Source organism: Hylobates moloch, unplaced genomic scaffold (genome assembly GCF_009828535.3).
Source record: "Hylobates moloch isolate HMO894 unplaced genomic scaffold, HMol_V3 SCAFFOLD_3, whole genome shotgun sequence".
In the NCBI taxonomy this organism is placed as follows: domain Eukaryota; kingdom Metazoa; phylum Chordata; class Mammalia; order Primates; family Hylobatidae; genus Hylobates; species Hylobates moloch.
In genome coordinates this window covers 150,142,052-150,166,568 of record NW_026652278.1, presented here as the reverse complement: position 1 = coordinate 150,166,568, position 24,517 = coordinate 150,142,052, and the positions used below count along the sequence as shown (strand labels likewise).

General features: G+C 34.8%; 1 protein-coding gene across 5 annotated transcripts in view; it reads left to right on the top strand.

The window, feature by feature from the left end:
* FSTL5 (follistatin like 5) overlaps positions 1-24,517 on the top strand; it is a 786,207-nt gene that overhangs the window by 679,575 nt on the left and 82,115 nt on the right. For all 5 annotated transcript variants that reach the window (XM_032148724.2, XM_032148716.2, XM_032148719.2 and 2 more), the window contains one exon: positions 10,326-10,475. In XM_032148724.2, coding sequence (XP_032004615.1) covers positions 10,326-10,475 — 150 coding nt within the window. The remainder of the gene's footprint in view (positions 1-10,325; positions 10,476-24,517) is intronic.

The following is a 24,517-nucleotide window of genomic DNA, read 5'->3' as shown; positions in this document are numbered from 1 at the left end:
TTTAAAGATAAATTGATTGCATTTCAGAGTAATTTTTTCAGTCAATAGTAGTCTTGCAAACCTATTAACCCTTTGTTCCATATAAGGCACTTCTGTGCTAGACAGTATGGAAAGATGGAAGAACTAAACACCATCTGTATTGTGAGATAATGTGTCAGAGGAAAAAAAAAGTTTAATTCCTAAGTGATATACTGTACTGAATCAAATGTGGATAATCCAGCAGTCGCAAAATCCACCTGATTTATCCTTCCATGTCAACATTTTTTAGTTAGTAGACAGAGTGAGATAATCACAAGGAAAACCTAAATATGCATATCTAGAAAAGTAATTAATAAAACCTGTCTCACTCTTCAACTAAGGTTCCCAAAAATAGAAATTGTACAATATGTGTCATCAGAACTCATGTGTCATTACTAAGAAAGAAACATTTAAGGGGGAGAAAGGAGAACTTGTATTATATCGGATGTTCCATCTTCAAACTGTACGATGCTTTTCCTTAAAAGTTTGTTTTCGATTTTTTTATGGATTTGTAATGACAAGAAATAATGAAATTTATTCCACAATAATATTAGAAATTCAGAGAATCGGAGTGAATTAAATCCAACTAGAATTCATATAAAATATCTTTTAAAAACTAGAATTTTTATTTCAACAGAATTCATGTCTCTGTTTTCTACTTATATGAATAAACCAAATATAATGCAGATTTTGAAATAAAAAATACCCACTAAATGAAAAATCAGGCTGCGAAAATGAATTCTACAAGATAGGACACTGGAGTACAAAAAAATATTCTGCATTTTAATTCCTGTGGCCATGTTTTAAAAGCTGCATTAACAAAGTATCCCAAACTCCCTCTTTTCAAAGTTTAATAAAAAGGCTGAATATCTATTATCAGAAAAATTGTACAGAAAGATATGTACTTTTGGCATTTAAAACAAATATTTTATTGATTTTTCAATGATAAGAATTTATTAATCAACAGTTGGAGGTCAGTTAACTTCATGTGTTATGTGGTAATTATTTTCTTTAGTTTTAATTTTTTTCCCTCACTAACCAACCTACTAATTGTGCTGTGTGCCACAAGTTAAAGAAAGAATATCACTGCTCCTATACAACTCTAATATTCATCATATTGAGGAAAGTTTAAACACATCTAATTCTTTGATTCCAACTTATCCATACTGGGTTTAAATTAGTTTCATCCATAAACCCTCATTGTTCATACAGTTTGCAATTACTGATATCCATCTAGTAGTTGTCCTATTTCTTTAATGCTTTAATATTGGCTTTCAATTCCAACACCTTTTTGTCAAGCTCTATTTTCTATTTTTTGGACCTAACTCTAGACCTTTTCTTGATATTTAATTTGCTTTCCCTACTATTCAAATGTATGCCTTTCCCAACAGACATTAAGTTGGGTGTCTCTCCTGTTCTCAGTGTCTAATGGCCCCTGGACCTTCCCCCTAGCTAGGATTTCAGCTCCTTTACAGTAACTATAAAAGCCAGAAAAGCAATCGTCTAGTCCTGCATTCAAGAAGCATCTAGAATTTGGTTTTTATATTCGGTAAGCGTTTGAAATTTAACACCCTACAGTTGTGTCTTTTTAAACCAGCTTTTCTTATCTAATTCAATATTTTTATGAACCACTATAACATTTTACATTTAAGCAGAGTTGAAATAATTCAAATAATTTTTTTTGTGAAAAAAATTGAGAAACTTCTGATTTAATCCTCTCGATTTTCAGGTAAAGAAATGAGAAAGATCAAGTGATTTGCTCAGTCACGGAACTGCCAAACGCCAGATAGAGAGAATAAAATTCTCCTTGCCCTATATGCAATAATCATGCCACATTTAAAGTAGCTCTCTGAATCTCTTGAACATGCACAGCAAACTTCCTTCCAAAACGTTTGGTAGAATTTTAAAAAAAGTTTGCATCAAAAACATGTAGACTGTTACAGTTTTTGTTAAATGTAGCACATCGATAATTTCCTAGATGAAAATAAGTGGTAACTTTTATTGATCACTTGACCTTTTCAAATATGATTTTATTTACTTCTCACAATAACTCCATGTGATAGGTAATATTATTATACCCAATTTACCAATGAGTTAACAAGCCTCAACAGGTCTACTTGCACAGATAGTATAAGTGCACCCTTGGACACTACATTGAGTTCTCTTTGTCCTCAAAGCCTGTTTTTTTAACCTCTCTAATACACTATCTATGAAGAGAAAACAATGCTCAGCTTTTGATAGCATAGTGTCATCAGCTTTGTTTTTATTGTATTGCTGAAAGACATAATGTATTAAAAGAAAGAATAAAAATTTCTGTAATGTAGCCTTTGGACCTTTGATATCCTAAAGCAAAATCATGCTACATAACACTGTGTCAATGTAGCACAAATTAGGCAAATAGAGCCCCCAAGTTACCATGACTACCTATGTTCTGACTAATATGAGAGACTATTTATGATATTTATAAATGAAATCGGAAATTGAATGGGATAAATTTAATATATCTCATTTTAGAAAAAAAGTATTGCTTTGGTTATAAGCAGTAATCTCAATTAAAAATTATGAAAGTATTTTATCCTCAGTGCTTTAAAAAATGGTCAAATTAGGAGGCTATTCAATGCTAACAAATCGTTTAATGTATTTTTGTAAGATTTTTTCCAATATTGCAAAGCAATATTGAAAGGAACTTTTTATCTAGCGTATTCACAAATAGTTCAACCTTGATCATGTGTGTATAGAGATAAATATTTCTACATGACTGTAAATATATCTTAGGAATCTAAACCTGAATATTCTAATTCAGTACAGAAGTAACTGTGTTGTATTTGCCTTGATTTATGACAAACTGAATAAATCCTCATTCAGAATAATTATTTATATTCCTTGCATTTGATAAACTCAACATTATTTCTCCAAGTATTTTATTATTCACTTTTAAAATTTACAGCAATAGACTCAGATTGTGACAGCTTCAGTTAAAAATATATACTTAAATACTGAAAGAGAGAGAGCGCTAGAATAAAAAAGCATGAAATCAGTGCTTCTTAAACTCTGTGGGAGAAAAAAAAATCACTGATTTTTGCTCATTCCGTTTTTCTCTTGTAAAACCAGTGGGTAGTTTTCACTACATGAAATCCTCCAGGCAAATTTGACAATACCCAAACTGGTTTAAACACTGTTAAAGTAGATAGGTCTACTGATCACATACAGGGATATTATGGCAATGTCAAATTGCTATAAAAGGTTCTAAATGGTTATTTTCAATTTCTATGCAATCCTCAGCTTGGTAGCAAATTGTATGCCAACTGGCAGCAGTTTACAGACCACATTTTGATTAGTACTACTCTAGAATTCAGTTTCTCAATGATTCTGCATGACATTGCATAGTGTTTAACATCGTGATTGAGTAACATACACCACTTCTTGACTATTTTTTCTTTTTGGCTATTATAAGTGATATTTAAACACGTATTTACTAAGCAAATATTGTACCTTCAGCATTATGTTTGGGAAATGTAGAAATACAGGAATAGCAAAGGCTAACATTTTAATTGGAAATATATGATTCATTGCCAAATTATATGTCACAAAATAAAAGTTCTGTGAAAATTCAGACAAGAAAAAAATCAGTGAAACACCTCAAAATTAGGAATGAATTATGTAGGTGTTGGAAATCTGGCTGCCAAATATAGATTGAAAATAATTTGACAAAGTATTTTAGGGTGCTTTTCAATAGCTGTGGAAAATCTTTGCTTTTCATGAAATATTAAGTAGAGTGCTCTAGCTAATGGACAGGACATTTGTTGATGAACAATGGATATAAAAGTTATACATTTGTAATTAATTAATTAAAATTCATACCAAAATGTATTAATTATTTTTTTTACAAAAGAGGGGGCACTAGGAAAGAGTAATTAAAAGAAACTCTGTAGAAAACAGAAGATTGTGTTGACGGCTCTTTCTATTTCCTATGATGCAATCTTATACATTGTTTGTGGCAGGAAGGAGCAGAGAGAGTGGTTAATTTACACACATTGGCAACCCAGAGAACATCCCAATTCAATTTTCAGTTACAACAAGTGGGTAGGGACTCTCTGCCTGTATTAGGAACGTGATTGGTAGAGAAGCATAAAAGTAAAACAATGCAAAACTACTAAAATATGTTTATTTTTCATAACTACTAACTAGATCAGTGAGAGACCCAGGCCTGCGGTGTTTCCACAAGTTTTCAGACTTAAATGCCTTTATTTAATGACATATTAAGACACCAAACCCTCTCTCCCCTCCTTTGTCTCAACATCTGTTTTCTTTCAGTACTTGTCTAGCAGTGTCTACATAACAAACATGGGTGGATCTCCAAGGCTCCCTAATTTGGAACCCAAGTTGGATGTATACATGTTAGGCCACCTTATTTATCATATTTGTATTTCTGCGTTCTTCATAATACCAGCGACAGTTTGTTTTTATTCACATAAATTACAGAATGCATTGGTAATCCAAATTATGCAGAGAATCAGATATTTATTTATTTATTTATTTTTTGAGATGGAGTCTTATTCTGTCGCCGAGGCTGGAGTGCGGTGCTGTGATCTCGGCTCACTGCAACCTCTGACTCCTGGGTTCAAGCCATTCTCCTGCCTCAGCCTCCTGAGTGCCTGGGATTACAGGCGTGCACCACCATGCCCGGCTAATTTTTGTACTTCCATTTTTGGTAGAGATGGGGTTTCACCATGTTGGCTAGGCTGGTCTTGAACTCCTGAACTCAAGTGATCCGCCTGCCTTGGCCTCCCAAAGTGCTGTGATTACAGGCGTGAGCTGCTGCTGCCGGCCTCATTAGCATTTAATTAATGGCTCTTTCAGTGCTTTAGTTTCGCATCTTCCAAAGTCCATACTTTTAATCTTTTTTTTCTAAAAGACAAGATATTTGACATATAAACTATACGTATGTTCAATATGTTTGGAATATTTTTATTGTGAATTTTACTTTGTTATGTTACTATTCAATAGTCTCCTATTGTATAGAACTACTCAGTTTTTTAAAACTTTTGTAATACAAATCACTTTCTTCGTGTTCACGTATGCAAGTATTTCATTCTTTCTTTGGTTTATTTATTTCATTAAGTTTTGGATCAACTTTAATGCTTCCTTTAAGATAGTATACTTTTTTGTTCTATATTATCTCTCTCTTTGAAACTGCCTGTTCAACAATTTTCCTAGGAGGTGACAGCGGAGGAAAGCCTGGTGAATGACAAAGCCATAGATTAGTGTCTGGTTGTTACCTGACCGTGATAGTAATTAGGCAATCAGAATGGATGAGTTTTCAGAGGAATTTAATGTAAAGGAATTACAGCAGAAAACTAAAGTCTGAGCCTTGGCTTTTCTGAAGCCACATCTAGGGAACTGAAGGTAAAGGAGCTGCCACAGGCAGAAAGAATTTAAATAATAGGATAAAAATGATAACTAAGGTCAGAATGTATACTAAAATGGGATCAGCAACTTTTTTTTTTCTGCAAATGGCCAGATAGTAAGTAAATACCTTAGACTTTTCAGGACATATGTCTGTCATTATAACATGAAAGCTGCCATAATATTTAAATGAATAGGTGTAGTTGAGTTACAATACACCGTCATTTCTGTAAATTTGAATCTCATATAATGTTTACTTGTCATGAAATTGTACTCTTTTTTCTTATGTTTTTTCAACCATTAAAAGATAAAACATTCCTAGTTTCTGGATCATATCAAATTAGGCAGTGGGCCAAATTTGGCCTGGGGGACCATTATTTGCCAATCTCTGCCTTGCAAGAATGAAAGAACCTTTTATGACAAATCAAGTGTCTGAAACAGCTAAATGCGGCAGAAATTACAGGCAACTTGAAAGCGAGCATTCTCTCCTATTCACGTTTTTAATTTTCAAATAGCTTTGCACAATATTCTTCACATAGTAAGCTCTCAATAAATGCTTTCCAGTGAGGAATAAAGGATAATAATTGGAAATTCTGAGGCCACTGGTGACTTTGAAAATATATCTTTTAAAAGGGATAATGTCATGAAAGCCAGTGTGAAGCATGGTTAGTTTAGAGCGAAAGGTTGGAAAATGGAAGTAATGTTCCAGAAAGCTTGCTCAAAAGTCTAAAGATAATTAGATGGATGATTGAAATGGAAATATTAATTCAACTGAAGCTGTTTTATGAAGTATTTCTTAAATTTATGGGGCAATGTGAATATTTGAATACTTGAATAGTTAAAATTATAAGAGAAATTGAGGGCAGATCTTTCTGAAAGTAAGGAGTAATGGACACATCTTTTAAGATTAGATAGAAGGATGAGAGGAGGTAGTTCTGACAGCAACTTATTGAGGTGAAAGCAAGGAAAATAGACGCGTTTGTGAGAAATATTTGTCTTTAGGAATGATGCAGGATGACCTGAGAAGGAGAATAGGAAGAAGAAGGAAGGAAAGATTGGAATTTAAAGATTTTAGGGCAAAGTATTTTTAATAGGTAATTAGTCTAATAAATAAAAATGTTAACATCCTAGTAGAAGACAAGTGTATATATGATTTTGTTTGATTTACTTTGGCTTAGCAAATCAGATATTGGTAATATATTTAAATTGCTAACTAAAATTTATGCCATCAGTAGTGATAGAACTTGTACTCCTTAACATTTTGGGAAAGTATAATACATATGTAGGAAATATGTGATTAAATATGGAAAAAATCCAAAAGAAATAAATTCTAATTATAAATTAGAATGGTCTTTTCCCGGACTCTCATCTCCATTAGTTTAATATCTTATTAATTCTATTCACTCTAAATGTTAGTATACACTTCTGTAAAAGTGATTTAATAATACTCTTTGATATAATCCCTGGCAGCTTTCCTCATCAGTGTGTATTATCTTAATCTTATTTTTCATCTCTGGATTCTGTGTCTCCTTTTTGTCCCATTAAATATCTAATTCATGTTTAAAAACATTTCTCTACTATTTTTCTTCCATAGAAATAAGTATTAATCTGAGAAAATAAAAGAGTACTATTGTAAAGTGAGAAGTAATATAATATAATCAGAAATAATAGCATAAAGCAAAGCAAAGAAAATCCAGGATGACTGTCAGTAAACTTTTAATGGCTTTGTAAAAATGATTGTAAGTCTGGTCAAGGATGTCTTATAGGGACAGCATCCAAATAGAAAATAATTCCCAGCAGAGCAGTTTATTTTACTGTTGAATAGTTCTGTAGCAAACAAAGGGATGGAAATCTTTCGTGTTTCAGCAGTTGTTTGGCTGACAGTTATGTGTCAGGTCACTCACACTTTTCATTACTTTGGCAGGTTTTACACAATGGCGAAGAATTTGTAAACAATTTCCCTGTATTCAGAGCCTTTCACCAACCTTAGTTCCCACTTTTTTCCCACTTCTTCATGCCTCTCAAGTAACATATTTTATCTAGTGTTTGTTTCTCGCAAAATAGATTCTTGTCCTTGACATTCAGTATATTTCTGAAGAAAAGGTTGACTTAGAAAACAGTGTGTCGGTAGGAATTGGTGAATGAAAGTGTAATACTGCATTCTAATGCAGTGAAGACAGACTTCTGCCTTTGGGCTACCTCCTTAAGAGTGCCAAGGACTTTACTCAGGTTGACCTCCCGAGCAGTCACCTGTAATGGCCATGGTACATAGAATTAACTTCATAATTCCAGGACTACCTGAAACACCATACGCGTGCTTTATTTTCAGTCTTTCCGCTTATGCCTTAGAAGCTTAGAACAATCTGTGCTGTTTAGGAGAGAACACTATTGTTTTATGTTTCTAAACCATGCAATACTGAACCAGATCTTAAAAATTAATGGACACTCCAGAGCCTTTCTGAATTAGATCTGACATTTGGAGAACATAAACAGCAGGCCACACACTGGATGTCTCATTGCAAAGTGCTTTGGTATTTACATTAATTTCCAAATTTTATGCAAAAAGGAAAACCACCTATAATGGTTATGCAGCCTGAGAAAGGTTACATTTTTAGTTGTTCAGTGTGGTTACTCAATGTCAAATGTGGTATATCTGCCATCAGTATTATCTTTAAAAATAAACGCTTAGTGATACTGATAATGAAAGTGTGGTTGATTTTTGTCTTATGATTATTAAATACATATGAATGGTATCTCTGCTGAAAAACTAATGGTTTTATATAAATTAGAAAAAATAATGTTCTTCTAAATTAGCTTAGAGATAACAACTGGAGTATACAAATAAATGGAATTAGACGTTGTTAATTGTCAGACAAAAAATCAAATGAAATACTGGAATAATTGTTTATCATTACATTATTATTATGTAAATAACTCTTTTTTACTGCACATTTTTTTTTTTTTTTTTTTGAGATGGAGTCTTGCTCTTCACCCAGGCTGGAGTGCAGTGGTGCGATCTTGGCTCACTGCAAGATCTGCCTCCTGGGTTCACGCCATTCTCCTGCCTCAGCCTCCCAAGTTACTGAGACTACAGGCGCCCACCACCACACCCAACTAATTTTTTTGTATTTTTAGTAGAGATGGGGTTTCACCGTGTTAGCCAGGATCGATATCCTGACCTCGTGATCCGCCCGCCTCAGCCTCCCAAAGTGCTGGGATTACAGGTGTGAGCCACCATGCCCCGCCTGCACATACAGTTTATGTACATTTTAACCAGTCTCTCTTATTAGTGGTTTTTCTAACTGTAATAGAACAGTGAATAAAAGAAAACCTGAAAACATTTCATATGCTTCTACTTATGCTGTGACTCCCAGGATAAATCACAAGGGCTTGTGTATCTCCTCCACAATCATTTTTTGACAATATGAAGGAAAAGAGGAAATAGAGGGGCTTTTTTGGCCTCATTTATGGTCATCTAACACAAAGTATGCAATCTTCAACCAGAAGGCAGTTCTAGGGTAAGGAAGCAGAATAAGAAGCTTTGGGAATATTGAAAGATTTTATACAATTTGACCTTGATTGAAAAATAAAATAACTACTGTGAATAACTACCTTATTATTATTTATCTAAGCTTCCGATTTACTACAAATTAAAGAACGCTGCAATCTTTTCCAGAAGATTATATGACTCTTAACAAAACTATGAATTTGCCATGAGGACAGCCACCAATGTTGTGTAAAACTCGGAATATACTTTAGTGTGACATTAATTCTGTTTTTTTTTGTTTTTTTTTTCTCTTGCCCCCGTACATTTTATTTTATTTTTTATTTATTTATTTTTTTTATTATACTTTAGGTTTTAGGGTACATGTGCACAATGTGCAGGTTTGTTACATATGTATCCATGTGCCATGTTGATTTCCTGCACCCATTAGCTCGTCATTTAGCATTAGGAGATATACCTAATGCTAAATGACCGGCTACCCCCACCCCCCACCCCACAACAGTACCCGGAATGTGATGTTCCCCTTCCTGTGTTCATGAGTTCTCATTGTTCAATTCCCACCTATGAGTGAGAACATGCGGTGTTTGGTTTTTTGTCCTTGCGTCCTTGCAATAGTTTACTGAGAATGATGTTTTCCAGTTTCATCCATGTCCCTACAAAGGACACGAACTCATCATTTTTTATGGCTGCATAGTATTCCATGGTGTATATGTGCCACATTTTCTTAATCCAGTCTATTGTTGTTGGACATTTGGGTTGGTTCCAAGTCTTTGCTATTGTGAATAGTGCCGCAATAAACATACGTGTGCATGTGTCTTTATAGCAGCATGATTTATACTCCTTTGGGTATATATCCAGTAATGGGATGGCTGGGTCAAATGGTATTTCTAGTTCTAGATCCCTGAGGAATCGCCACACTGACTTCCACAATGGTTGAACTAGTTTACAGTCCCACCAACAGTGTAAAAGTGTTCCTATTTCTCCACATCCTCTCCAGCACCTGTTGTTTCCTGATTTTTTAATGATGGCCATTCTAACTGGTGTGAGATGGTATCTGTTTTAAAGAAACTTGAGACTGGGAAAATTTGGGGAAAGATGTTGGACTTCTTGAAGTTGCTGAGTTATAACCAAGTAGCAAAAAAAATGAAAGAACTGCATTTTACTAGAAAAATAAGTAACTAAGAACATAAAATTTATTTTAAAGGAATCTCATTTACATTGCTTTCTATATATATTTAATGAACTGAAATATGGTCTATTAATTAAACTTTATATATATATTTAACATTTGATGCTGAAAGTAGTAAAGTATGAAACATTAATTTTACCCACGATATTGTCAGGCATGTGTTATAATTTAAGATATAAATTTTGTTTTCTCTTTCCTAAATTACAGGATGAAGTCTGTCCCAAGGCTGAGGGAGATGAAGTTCAGAGGTGTGTGTGGGCATCAGCTGTTAATGTCAAAGACAAGTTCATTTATGTTGCACAGCCAACTTTGGACAGAGTCCTTATTGTTGATGTGCAGTCCCAAAAAGTTGTTCAGGTATGAATAATTACTACTTTTGAAAAAGTAAATCTTTAAAAAATATTTATAGCATTGTAGTAATCTTTACCAGGTAACTTGTCACTGATAATGTGTTTCCTTACCTGGATAACTAGAAAATTTATGTATTTTCTGCAAACTCTTCTCTCATTCTGTTCCTTAAGCCTAATGAATTCAGGAGATAATTTATTTTTTTTGTTTTCAAAAATTAGATCCATGAACACTTCGTAATATTAACCTGCCTAGCTCCACACAAATCTCCCTCCCAGCTGCTTATTCTGTCTAGAGCAAGGAAGGCACAGTCAGAGCAGGCAGAGGCCAATTAAGACATTCCTGCTTATCATTACAGAACCAGAATTGAGGCCTCCTTATTCTATTCTTAACAAAGACGAAGACAATTGTAGGCTTCATTAGATGATAGTAACCTAGTAGAATTTGCTAGGTAGTAGTACAATAAATAATATGTAAGTAGGTTAGAGAAAGAGAAAGCAATCTCTAATAAACATTGTCATGGTCATACTTTCACAATTCTCTGAATTCATACTCAAGTTTGAGCCACTGACTGTTGCAGCCCATGCTGTACCTGAAATCAGTTGCACAACCACCAAGGTGAAGTGCAGGGTTGGTGTCCAGTCAGTCTGACTTTAGTCTAGTCCCTTAATTATTTTCATGTTTTCCTTCTCAGCTCAGAGGAAATTAAGTTAACTAACTTTATGAGATATGTCTAATCTGTCAAATGGGAATAATAAATATATGTATCTTACAAAGTTATTTTAAGAATTAGATGAATAATGCATGTAAAGCATTTATAGTAGACCTTGGCATGTGGAAGTGCTATATGCCTGTTTCCAATCAAAACTTCTAGGGAAACTGGACCCAAAACATTCTTTTCATTTACAGAGAATGTTTTCAGTCAATATTGGTTTGAAATTAACCCTCTAATTTTGATTTCTGTCTAGCACTACAAAAAGTGTTAACATGTTCAAAGTAGGACTACACATTCTAAAAGTCATTAACAACTTCACATGAATCCATTCATCCATCCATGCATCCAACCATCCATCCATCCATCCATCGATCCATTGATCCATTCACTCGCCCATGTAGCATTTCATCCATATATTCTGTATTTATTTAACAAATGCTTATTTTGTGTTTCTTATTTCACAAATACAAACATGAAAAATATTTCTTCAATGAAGAGCTGGCACTTCCAGGTTTATAAACTGACAGTGAAAAACTGGCCTAATGGCTCAATTTCTAATATGAGAATGAGCAGAACAACCATGAGTAAAAGGATGAATAGTTATTCTAACAGAAAACCCTAAGGCCCTGAGGTTACACATTTATTGTGAATATACAATCTAATGGTCTGATATTTATTGTGAGAAAAAATTTTGCTGTATATTTCACTTCTTTTGTTTCTGGTTTTTGAGACTGTTGGATTTTGACTAGATTGGCTTTTTATTTCAACTTCAACATAGGCCAACACAAATTACAAGCATTCAGTTTGCAATTATCAAAACTCCTTGCTGGTGGATTAAAATTGGAAATATATTTTAGAAATAACCAGGCTGATTTTTAAATTGAGTTTTCAAACTAGAGAACTATACTCACTGAATATAAATTATCTAAGTGATGTTCAAAAGTGGAAAGAGCTAATATCACTTATTATTCATATAATTTCACCTTCAAATAATGGTGAAACATTTAAAATTAATAGAAAATATTAATAATAAAATGTTCAAGTGATATGGTAATAATAATTACATAAACTATTATTTTTCAAAATGCCTATTATTACTATGAAATACTAAGGGAACTTAAAAGATTTCACAAAATGCTAAAGCAGATAATAATATGATACAATCATGACTGTGGAGATTTTTCAACTTAGTATCTAAACACATTTTTATAGGTTGATAAATTGGGGCACAGTCCAAATGTGTTCTCCTTATGACCATGTTATTATAATAATAATTATTTATATTACTCCTTCTAGATACTACCTATTTGAAGGAAATTATTATGTAGATTTCTATTACCGCATGTAACTATTGGCTGATTTTGAGCATAAATGGATATATATGATATTCACGATCTGAATCTGGCTATTTGTGCTTTACATTATGATTGCAAGATCATTTTGTTTGTAGCTGTTGCTAGGGTAATTCTTTCTTTTATTGCTGTGGAGAAACTGATTACAGTTGATTCTCATTGTGGATTCTGTATTTATAGTTACCTACTTGCTTAAATTTATTTATAATTGTGGCATTTTATGGTCATTTGTGGGCATACCTAGATGTGAAAACTTTTTTATTACTAAATATACACATGCCTCTCTGTATTTGAACAAGAAGATATTCTGCCTTCTTGTTTTAACTTTCATACTATAAATGAATATTCTTTCCATGCTCAATTTAACACCTTTAAAAAAAATTGGTGCTTTTGACAATTTTGCTGTTTAAAATGGCCTCCACACATAGTGTTGAAGTGCTGTCTAGAGTTCCCAAGTACAAGAAGGTTGTGATTCACCTAACAGTAAGTTTTGTTAAGGCATGAGTTGTAATGCTGTTGGCCATGAGTTCCATCTTCATCAGTTAACAATGTATATTAAATAAGGTGTCTTTAAACATATACATACATAAAGCAAGGTGATGTATTGATTGGTTGATTAAAATAATATGAACAAAAGCTCAACAGATCATAACTTTTCACTTCCTTCATGAAATCAGTATTCAGTACTTTGGTGTTAGTGATGATTTATAGAGGAACTATCATAAATAATTATAATTTTACTATATTTGAGTATCAGAATTGTATTTATACATTCTACTGCTAACAGACATTTAAGGTGTATTTAAATTTGTACTATGGTGAATAATACTACTTGCTACAATTTTGTACACTTTATTTTTGTGTGCAAAATATGCAATTCTTTTGGTATATACATATATGAGTTGAAATGTGAGACCAAATATTACATGTGAGTTTATGTGTGTGTATGCATATGAAGCTATCCAAGGTGCATCATTTTCCAAATGATTATATTATATTTAACTTCCAAAAACAGCATATGTGACTATCAGTAGTGAATTTCTATACATTCCTGCTAAGTTTTTAACTAATATTACATTTAATCTACTGATGAAATTAGAGAGAGGCAAAATGTTTACACTATTGAGACTTTTTCTGTATTTTACATTGATGATCATTTTGTTATTATTTTACTTTCAAGTTTTATACTAACCCTGTATTTCTTTAATAAATTCCTAAAATTGAAAAAGCCAAAATATATCTTCTAAAAATTAAAAGTGAATTATTAAAATTAAAATTGATACATATATGTTAAATAATAGTTTAAAAGAGGAGGATGATTAAATAAGTTCAGAGATGGACCTGAATTACAAATAATGCAGTCAATCAAATAATGCAGTGTATTTAGGAAAAGAGAAGGAAAATATAAATCAGAAATTAAGATATAAAGTCAGGACTAACATATGTGCAATAATATTTCCTAAAGTAGATAATGGAAAGAAAAGGGAGAAGTTAATATTTTGGTCAAAATGAATAATAATTGCATAAAGTGTAATAAATTATAATAATTAATAATTTATATAATATAAAACAATATAGAATCACTTATGTAAAACCTCAGATTTAGGACAACAATGAAACTCAAATGGAAAAAAAAATATACTTTAAAAAGGCAGTAATTTATCTGCCTTTTTAAGATCTTCCTTTTGCCTTTTGGTTGTGTCACTTCAAAGAGGAAGATCTTAAAAAGGCAGATAAATTACTATGAGATGGTAGCAAATTTCTCAGTAGAAATGATTAATACCAAAATAAAGTAAAATATTACAAAAAGACTAAGTGGAAATTTAAAAAATAATTATAAAACTAGGGCACGATTTGTTTATTGTGTCAGACACACAAAACATATACTTTATCACCAATGTAAATGGAAACAACATGGAAACAAATTGTTTACTTCAGGAATCAGGAAAATTAGCTGTAAATTTGATGTGATAGTGAGCAAGGGAATTGATAAACATATGACCTATTAAAATATTAACTGTCAAAAACAACAAAAACAGGAGAAGCTTGCATGCAGAATGCAGGGGCCAGGGTAAGCAAAAAGGTGCTGTCCTTTACATTTGGGGTATCTGTTCTTTGATTGTTGATTGACACTTCTGATTTCAGAGCTACAGACAGAGGTGGGTGAACATTGCTGTCACACCTTCCCCATTGTTGCAAGCTCCTCTTCCTTTGGCGAAAGTGACTTCTAGGACATCTAAAGGCCTAGTGTCTGTTTATACTCCTCTTTCATTTTTCTCTAGTTCTTCATTTTAGAACCAGATATCAAATACTAGTTTATTCAAAAACAAGTGAATATAGGAGAAAAATTAGAAACTGACCAGTTGGTGCCCAGAGAAAGGCTCAGAAAAATACCTTAGAAGACTTTAAGTTTGCATTAGGCTGAACCTTGGAACAGAGATAGCCTACAATAATAAACAAAAGCAAAAATTGCAATTAAAAAAACAGCAGTGGCTGGGCATGTATATATGGCTCATGCCTGTAATCCTAACACTTTGGGAGGCCAAGGTGGGTGGGTCACCTGAGGTCGGGAGTTCGAGACCAACCTAACCAACATGGAGAAACCCTGTCTCTACTAAAAATACAAAATTAGCCAGGTGTGGTGTGCATGCCTGTAATCCCGGCTACTCGGGAGGCTGAGGCAGGAGAATCACTTGAACTCGGGAGGCGGAGGCTGCAGTGAGCCAATATCGCACCATTGCACTCCAGCATGGGCAACAAGAACAAAACTCTGTCTCAAAAAAAAAAAAACAAACAAAAAAAAACACAGCAAACATGAGGAAGGGGAAGAATCTGATCTCTAGAATTATCACAATTATTAGATTTGAATCCTTAGTCTTCAAAAAAAAAAGTCACAAAGTGTACAAAGAAACAGGAAAGTATGGTCATTAAAAGAAAACAGAATTGCCTGTAATCTCAGCACTTTGGGAGGCCGAGGCGGGCGGATCACAAGGTCAGGAGATCGAGACCATCCTGGCTAACATGGTGGAACCCCGTCTCTACTAAAAATACAAAAAATAAAATAAAATTAGCTGGGCGTGGTGGCAGGCAACTGTAGCCCTATCTACTTGGGAAGCTGAGGTAGGAGAATGGCGTGAACCCAGGAGGCGGAGCTTGCCATGAACAGAGACTGCGCCACTGCACTCCAGCCTGGGCAACAGAGCGAGACTCCCTCTCAAAAAAAAAAAAAAGAAAAAGAAAACAGAATCAACAGAATGTATTCCTGAACAAGACCTGAGGCAAATTTACTAGATAAAAACATTAAAACAACTATCTTAAAGGTGCTCAAAGTACTAAAGATGAAAAAGAGTTGAGGAAATAATGTAAAAACAAAATGGAAATATTAGAAAAGAATAAAAAATATTTAAAAATTTGAAGGATGAAAAGTACAATAATTGAAATGAAAAATGTACTAGAGGTATTCCAAAGCAGATTTCAGCAGACAGAAAAATAACTAACTTGAAGATAGGACAACTGAATTATTGAGTCTGAGGACTAGAAAGAAAAGCAACTGAAGAGGAGTGAACCAAGTCTAACGGACCTGTGAGACTCAGTCAAGTGTACCAACATATGCACTGTGGCACTCCCAGAAGGAGAAGAGAGAGAGAAATGGCCAACAGAATATTTGGAGAAATAATGGCTAAAAACTTTCCAAATTTGAAGAAAAACATGAATATAAACATCCATGAAGATCAACAAAGTCCAAGTAAGATAAATAAAAGTGACCAACATCAAGACACATTGGAATTATACTTTCAAAAGCCAAAGCCAAAGAAAGAATTATGAAAGCAGCAAGAGGGAAACAACTCTACACATATTGTGTATCCTCAATAAGATTGCTGTCAGATTTATCACTAGAAACTATGGAGGCCAGAAGGCAGTGGATCCATACATTCGGAGTACTACAAGACAAAAAAAAAAAAAGTCAATCAAGGATCCTATATCCCACAAAAATTTTCCTTCAAAAGTGAAGTAGAAATTAAGACATTCCCAGATACACAATAGTTGAGTTTGCTTGTCATAATTAGACTTGTCCTGTAAAAAATGTTCAAGGTAGCCCAGCAAAGTAAATGAAACAAACATATGAATAAACCAAAACACTACACAGGCCGGGCATGGTGACTCATGCCTGTAATCCTAGCACTTTGGGAGGCTGAGGTGGGTGGATCATGAGGTCAGGAGATTGAGGCCATCCTGGCCAACATGGTGAAACCCCATCTCTACCAAAAATACAATTAGCCAGGCGTGGTTGTGGGCACCTGTAGTCCCAGCTACTTAGGTGGCTGAGGCAGGAGAATCACTTGAACCTGGGAGGCAGAGGTTGCAGTGAGCCAAGATCGTGCCACTGCACTCTAGCCTGAGTGAGAGAGCGAGTCTCCGTCCATCTCAAAAAAAAAAAAAAAAAAAACCACTACACAATAATTTGAAGTCATATGAAGAAATAAAGATCTTTATAAAAGCAAATACATGGACAATCACAAAATCTAATACGATTATAATAAAATTTGGTAACTTCACTTTTTGTTTCTTACCTGATATGAGAGTAATGCATAAATATTATTAGTCTAAAAGTTATTATTATTGTAACTTTGATTTGCAAAAACCCTTTTTGTTTTCTATGTAATTTAAGAAAATAATGCATTTGAAAGAATTATTTGTTTATTTTTTTGGCACATGGTGTACAAAAATGTAATTTGTGACATAAACCACTGAAAGAGATCAGAATGGAGCTGTTAAAGGAGCAGAGTTTTGTATGTTATTGAAGTTTAGCTATTATAGAACTGCTATAACTTTAGGATATTAAGTGTAATCCCCATGCTAACCACAAAGAAAATAGCTGCAGAATATAGACAAAAGAAAATGAGAAATTTAAACATTTCATTACAAAAAAATAACTAAACATGAATGAAGACAATAATGCAGGGAATGAGAGGGGAAATCTTTAAGGCATATAGAAGACATATAGCAAAATAACAAAAGGAAGTGCCTTCTTATCACTAAGTACTTTAAATATAAATGGCTTACATTATTCAATCAAAAGACAGAGATTGAAAGAATGGATTAAAAACAGGATCAAACTATATGCTGTCTACAAGAGGCTCACTTTAGGTATAATCACACTAAAAGTTTGAAAGATCAGAGATTGAAAAAGATAGTCCATGCACTGAGTAACCAAAAGGGAGAGGTAACTATACTAATATATGTCTCCATAGACTTAAAAAGTCACAAGGGCCTGGTGTGGTGGCTCACACTTCTAATACCAGCACTTTGAGAGGCCAGGACAGGGGCAGTGTGTGGCCCCAGGAGTTCAAGACCTACCTGGACAGCATAGTGAGATGGTGTCTCTCTATATACATATTTTTTAATTTGCTGAGTGTGGTGGCACACACCTGTAGTCCCACATACTTGGGAAGCTGAGTGATGCGGGAGCATCACTTGAGCCTGGAAGTCAAAGCAGCACTGAGCTTTGGTTGTGCCACTGCACTCCAGCCTGGGAGACAGAATAGGACTCTGTCCCAGAAAAAAAAAAATTACAAGAGACAAAGAGGGAGATAATTTATTAATAAAAAAAAATACAGCAATACAGCAAGCAGATTTAAAAATTATAAACATGCACATAGTTAATACTAAATCATCAAAACATATGAAGCAGAAGCTGACAGAATTGAGAAATAGAGAGTTCTACAATGATAATTGAAAGCATCAATTCCTCACTGTCAGTAATTGATAGAAATACCAGACAGAAGATAATAAAGGGAGTAGAGGACTTATCACAATAAACCAACAGATTTAACAGACAAATACAGAATACCCTATCCAATGACAATAGCATATATATTTTTTTCTTTCAAGAGCTCATGGAACATTTTCCAGGATAAATGATATGTTAGGCCAGAAATTAAGTCTCAATAGATTTTAAAAGTTAGACACGGCCAGGCACGGTGGCTCATGGCTATAATCCCAGCACTTTGGGAGGCCAAGGCAGGTGGATCACTAGATCAAGAGATCGAGAGGATCCTGGCCAATATGGTGAAACCCTGTCTCTACTAAAAATACAAAAATTAGCCAGGCATGGTGGTACACTCCTGTAATCCCAGCTACTCGGGAGGCTGAGGCAGGAGAGTTGCTTGAACCCAGGAGGCGGAGGTTGCAGTGAGCCGAGATCATGCCACTGCACTCCAGCCTGGCGAGAGTGAGACTCCATCTCAAAAAAAAAAATAAATTAAATATAATAAAAATTATCTAAGCATAATGGTGTGGAAGTAGAAATCCATAATAGAAGTAAAATTGGATTTTTTTTAATTGTGGAAACTAAAACAACCTTAAACAATCAATCAAAAAAATCATGAGGAAAATTAGAAAATACTTAGAGGCAAATGAAAATAAAAGTACAACAGAACAAAACTTACGGGACATAGCAAAACCAGTGCTGAAGGATGGGGGGGAGTGGAATTTAGAATGATAAATACTTACATTTAAAAAAATCAAGAAATATCTCAAATCAACAACCTATCTTTACAACTTAAAAAACTGAAAGAAAAAGAAAAGAACAAAAGTCAGAGCTAGCAGAAAGAAGGAACTGATAAAAATTAGAAAAAAGATAAAATAGAGAATAGAGAATACTATTGAAACCAAAAGTTAGTTCTTTAAAAATATCAAGAAAATGGCCAGGTGTGGTGGCTCACACCTGTAATCCCAGCACTTTGGGAGGCCAACACGGGCAGATCGCAAGGTCAGGAGATAGAGACCATCCTGACTAACACGGTGAAACCCTGTCTCTATTAAAAATACAAAAAAATTAGCCTGGCGTGGTGGCAGGCACCTGTAGTCCCAGCTACTCGGGAGGCTGAGGCAGGGGAATGGCATGAACCCGGGAGGCAGAGCTGGCAGTGAGCTGAGATCGCACCACTGCACTCCAGCCTGGGCAACAGAGCGAGACTCCGTCTCAAAAAAAAAAAAAAAAAAGATCAAGAAAATTGACAAGCTATTAGCTAGATGGGATAAGAAAAAGAGATTTTAATTAATAAAATCAAAAATGAATGTGGGGCCATTACTATTATACCAATGCTATAGATAATGCAAAGGATTATAAGAGAGTACCATGAACAATTAAATTGTATGTTGTCAAATTAGATAACCTACATAAAATGGACAAATTTATGGAAACACAAAATGCAGCAAGACTAAATTATAATAAAATAGAAAAAATAAATATACTTACAAATTTTAAGAAAATTGAATCAGTAATCAAAAATAGCTCAACGAATAACACTAAACCTGATGATGTCACTGCCGAATTTTACCAAACATTCAAACAGAAATAACACCAATATTTCTCAAACCTTATGAAAAATATTGAAGAGAAGTAAATTCTGCCTAACCCATTCTATGAAGCAAGCATTGCCGTGATACTAAAGCCAGACAAAAACACTACAAGAAAACACATCCACAGCTCAAGATGCCTTATGAACACTGATGTAAAAATACACAACTAAATATTAGCGAACCAAGTTCAGCAGCACATAACTACATCATACCCCTGACCAAGTAGGATTTATTCCTGGAATGCAACGATGATTCAACATATAAAAATAGATCATTGTAATAAACAACCTTAACAAAATGAAAGAGAAAAATTAAATGACATTCTTAATTGATGCAAAAAAGCATGTGATAAAATTTAACACTCTTTCTTAATAAAAATACTCAAAAAATGAGGAATGGGAAGAAACTATTGCAACATATAAAACCCATGTGGGAAAAACTCAATGATGAAAGACTGAGTTTCTCCTCTAAGTTCAGGAAAAAGACAAGGATGCCCACTTTTGCCACTGCTACTTAACATTGTATTGGGCCTCTAGCCAGAACAATTAGGCTAGAAAGATGAATAAAAGCCTTCCAAGTTAAAAAGGAATAAGCAAAATTATTTGCAGATGGCATGATGTTACATGTAGAAAACCCTAAAAATTACACAAAAACACTATTAGAACTAATGAATGAATTGAATAAAGTATCAGGATAGAAAGGAACATGCATAAATCTGTTGCATTTCTTTACACTAATAATAAACAAATTGCAAATAGAATTGTAGAAACAGTTCAACTTGTCATAGTGAGAGGTGACAGCATGCTGGCAGCCCTCATGGCCCTCGCTCGCTCTCGGCACCTCCTCGGCCTTGGCGCCCACTCTGGCCGTGCTTGAGGAGCCCTTCAGCCCGCTGCTGCACTGTGGAAGCCAAGGCCGGAGCCGGCTCCCTCAGCTTGCGGGGAGGTGTGGAGAGAGAGGCGCGGGCGGGAACCGGGGATGTGCGCGGAGTTTGCGGGCCAGCGCGAGTTCCAGGTGGGTGTGGGCTCGGCAGGCCCCACACTCAGAGCGGCCAGCCGGCTCCGCCAGCCCCGGGCAATGAGGGGCTTAGCACCTGGGCCAGCAGCTGCTGTGCTCGACTTCTCGCCGGGCCTTAGCTGCCACCCTTGCGGGACCTGCAGCCCGCCATGCCTGAGCGTCCGCTGCCCGCCGTGGGCTCCTGTACAGCCCAAGCCTCCCCGACGAGCACTGCCCCCTGCTCCACGGTGCTCAGTCCCATGACCACCCAAGGGTTGAGAAGTGCGAGTGCACGGCACGGGACTGGCAGGCAGCTCCACCAGCAGCCCCGGTGCAGGATCCACTGAGTGAAGCCAGCTGGGCTTCTGAGTCTGGTGGGGACCTGGAGAACCTTTATGTCTAGCTAAGGGATTGTAAATACACCAATCGGCACTCTGTATCTAGGTCAAGGTTTGTAAACCCACCAATCAGCACCCTGTGTCTCGCTCAGGGTTTGTGAATTCACCAATTGACACTGTATCTAGCTACTCTGGTCGGGACTTGGAGAACCTTTGTGTCCAGCTAAGGGTCCGCGGCTTCATTCTTGAAGTCAGTGAGACCAAGAACCCACCAATTCCAGACACAATAGCATAATAAATAATAAAATACATAGAGATTAATAAAAAAGGTGAAAGGCATACAAGGGAAATTACAAAATATTGCTGAAAGAAATTAAAGGAGGTATATAAATGGGAAAACATCACATGTTCATGAATTGAAAGACTCAATATTGTTAAGATGTCAGTACTACTCAAAGCAATCTAGAGATTCAGTGAAATTCTTATCAAAATCCTAAGACTTTTTTTTTTTCTGGAAATAGAGAAGCCCATCCTAAAATTCATATGGAATCTTAAGGGACCCTAAATAGCAAACATAATCTTGAAAAAGAAGAACAAAGCTGGAGTACTCTCACTTTCTTATGTCAAAACTTAATGCAAAGGCTACAATAATCAGAATTGTGTAGTACTAGCATAAAGACAGGCATACAGAATAATGGAATGGAATAGAAAGTTCATAAATAAACATATATAGTCAAATGTTTTTTTATAAGAGTGCCAAGACCATTCAGTGGGGCAATGGCAGTCTTTCTACAAGTGATGCTGGGAAAACTGGATGTCCACATGAAAAAGAATGAAGTTGGAACCTTACATAACACCATAAATAAAAACGAACACGAAATTAATGAAAGACCTAAATTTTGGGTGCAAAATTTAAACTGTTAGAAGAGAGAGCAAAAGCTTTATGATATTGGATTTGGCAAGGATGTCTAAGATGTGACAACAAAGGCACAAGCAACCAAAGAAAAATTGCATAAATTGGACTTACTAAAGTTTTTTAAAAATTATTCATTCAAAGATAATATCAACAGAGTGAAAAGTAAAAGGACAACCCACAGAATAGCAGAAGATATATGCAAATCATATATCTGTTAAGGAATTACTATCCAATGTATATAGAGAACTCCTAAAACTCAACCACAAAAATAACTAAAACTGGATTCAAAAGTGGGCAAATGTAATCCCAGCACTTTGGGAGGCTGAGGCGGGTGGATCACAGAGTCAGGAGATGGAGACCATCCTGGCTAACACGGTGAACCTCTGTCTCTGCTAAAAATAAACAAAAAAAGTAGCCGGGCATGGTGGTAGGCGCCTGTAGTCACAGCCACTCAGGAGGCTGAGGCTGGAGAATGGCATGAACCCGGGAGGCGGAGCTTCCAGTGAGCCGGGATCGCACCACTGCACTCCAGCCTGGGCGACTGAGCGAGACTCTGCTTCAAAAAAAAAAAAAAGTGGGCAAAGAACTTCAATAGACATTTTTCAAAGACGTTATACATATAGCCAATATGCATATAAAAAGATGACCAATATCAGTAATCATTAGGGAAATGTAAGTCAAAACTGCAATGAGATGTCACCTCATACCCATTAGGATGGCTACTATCAAACAAAAAATAAGTTTTGGCAAGGGATTGGAGAGACTGAAACCCTTGTGCATTATTCTTGGGAATATAAAATGGTGGAGCTGCTTTGAAAGACAATTTAGTGGTTATTTAAAAAGTTAAAAATAGAATTATCATGTGGAAGTAACTCAAGTGTCTGTTGACAGATGAATAGATAAAATGTGCTTTATACATGCAATGGAATATTATACAGCCTTACAAGAGAAAGAAATTCTGAAATATGCTACAACATGAGTGTAATCTGAGGACATTACGCTAAGTGAAATAAGTCAGTCATAATAAGACAAAAACTGTGTGATTCCATTTACATGAGGTAATTAGAGTAGTGAAAATAATGGACACTGAAAGTAGAGTAGTAGTTTCCAGGGCTAGGAAGAGGCAGAATTGAGGAATTATTGTTTAATGACTATAATGTTTCCATTTTACAAGGTAAAAAGAATTATGGAGATTCATAGGGATGATGATTACACAGAATTATGAACATATTTCAGTACACTTAAAATGGTTAAGATGGTAAACTTCATGTTAAATTTATCTACCAAAGTTTTTAAAAATGAAAAAAATACTAATGAAATAGATAAATCTGGGAATTTTGGCAAAGAACAAGAACAAAAGTCATAATTAATACTATCAGAATTGAATGAAAGAAGAGTTATACACACACTCTTACAGATAATAAAAGCAACTAAGAAAATATTAAGTTAAAATCATGCTAGTAAAATTTAAAAAGAGTATGAGAGGCCAAATTAAAGAGAAAATATGAGTTAATGACATGAAACACAAGAAGAAATCAAGAAAAAATGATTTTATGACTGACCAAATGAACTGACTTAGGAATACTGAAAGAAAAAACAATTATCTTGTTAATCTAAAAATGTATCTTCATTAACTAAGCAGTTGATTTCCCATTTTTTCTCTCCACATGCTCTAGGAATAACAGTACATTCTCAACTATCCTGAGGAATATGCTTGCTGGCAGCAATCTAAAAAGCCAGTGTAGACCTGCTGCTATAATTCAGGTTTTTCTAATAGTCACTGTATGTTCTCAGATATTCTGCTATCAAAGAAAAATCCTAATCTTCTCTTGAGACATTCTGTTCCATGCCATCCTTTATCAGCCTTATTGCCTCACTTTATATAGCTGCCCTCCATCAGGAGAACAGAACCAAAAGCAGCATATCAAATATGTTCCTATTGTAAAAAAAAAAAAAAATGTAGGCACTTAATCCTTGGAGCAAAATACAGAGGCAGTAGTATGTAGTGGGGGTCACTCACTCAGCTCTGGAGAGGTATATGATGGGGTTGATTAGTACCTGTCAATTATAAAAAAGTGTTTTCAATTATGAGAGCTATTAAATACCTTGCTAGAAAGAAGGAGAGTGAAATAACAACTGCAATTATGTGGGCCATTCTGGACAAACTATTCTATAGAAATTTAGTGATCACCTGAGTATATGGAATGAAAATTTCCATACTGGGTACATCTATGTAGTATTCTTTCTGAGAGGGAAACTACTTTTTGAGGCATGTTGTTGACTGTAGATACCTACCTCAAGTTTTATATATATGCTACCAAAATACATACATTTATCTTTTAAAAAATGTAAATTTTGCTATTTTTGAA